Source organism: Wasmannia auropunctata, unplaced genomic scaffold, assembly GCF_000956235.1.
Source record: "Wasmannia auropunctata unplaced genomic scaffold, wasmannia.A_1.0 LD336090.1, whole genome shotgun sequence".
Taxonomy (NCBI): domain Eukaryota; kingdom Metazoa; phylum Arthropoda; class Insecta; order Hymenoptera; family Formicidae; genus Wasmannia; species Wasmannia auropunctata.
This window is the reverse complement of record NW_012026800.1, coordinates 26,554-26,947: the sequence shown is the minus strand read 5'-3', so window position 1 is coordinate 26,947 and position 394 is coordinate 26,554. Positions and strand designations below refer to the sequence as shown.

Sequence of the window (394 nt, the reverse complement as noted above, 5' to 3'; positions counted from 1 at the left end):
GTAGGCGTAACTCCATGCTATCATAATACGTATGACTGGAGTCGAGTTGAAGCTCACCTAAAAAATAGAATTTCAAATCTTGATATTTTCTGCTAATATATGCATGTATTATAAAAAATAAGAATTATATACACTTAAGCTATCACACATACCTTATTCTTCATTTCCATCAGATTCATCCTCGTCTTCGGTATCTTGGAGGAGTCTTTGTCGTGCTTCCACCGCAGCGTTTATTAAAGGGCAAATAGGACACATGTTGCGTGGCATTATTTGGTACAATGGACGTCCGCACCCTCTGCATGACCAACCATCGAGGAGTATAAATCGTTCAGTATTATGTCTTCGCCTGACCTCAAGATACGAAAATTGATCGATCATTTCAACAACGCATGAA

At 38.6% G+C, this 394-nt stretch overlaps 1 protein-coding gene across 1 annotated transcript in view; it reads right to left on the bottom strand.

Moving 5' to 3' along the window:
- Positions 1-179, bottom strand: part of LOC105448002 (E3 ubiquitin-protein ligase MIB1-like) — a 5,933-nt gene extending 5,754 nt beyond the window's left edge. The window contains exons 1-2 of the mRNA XM_011686359.1: positions 153-179; positions 30-57 (exon numbers count right to left, since the gene is read on the bottom strand). Of these exons, the coding sequence (XP_011684661.1) occupies positions 30-57; positions 153-179 (55 nt within the window). The remainder of the gene's footprint in view (positions 1-29; positions 58-152) is intronic.
- Between the last annotated feature and the right edge of the window lie 215 nt (positions 180-394).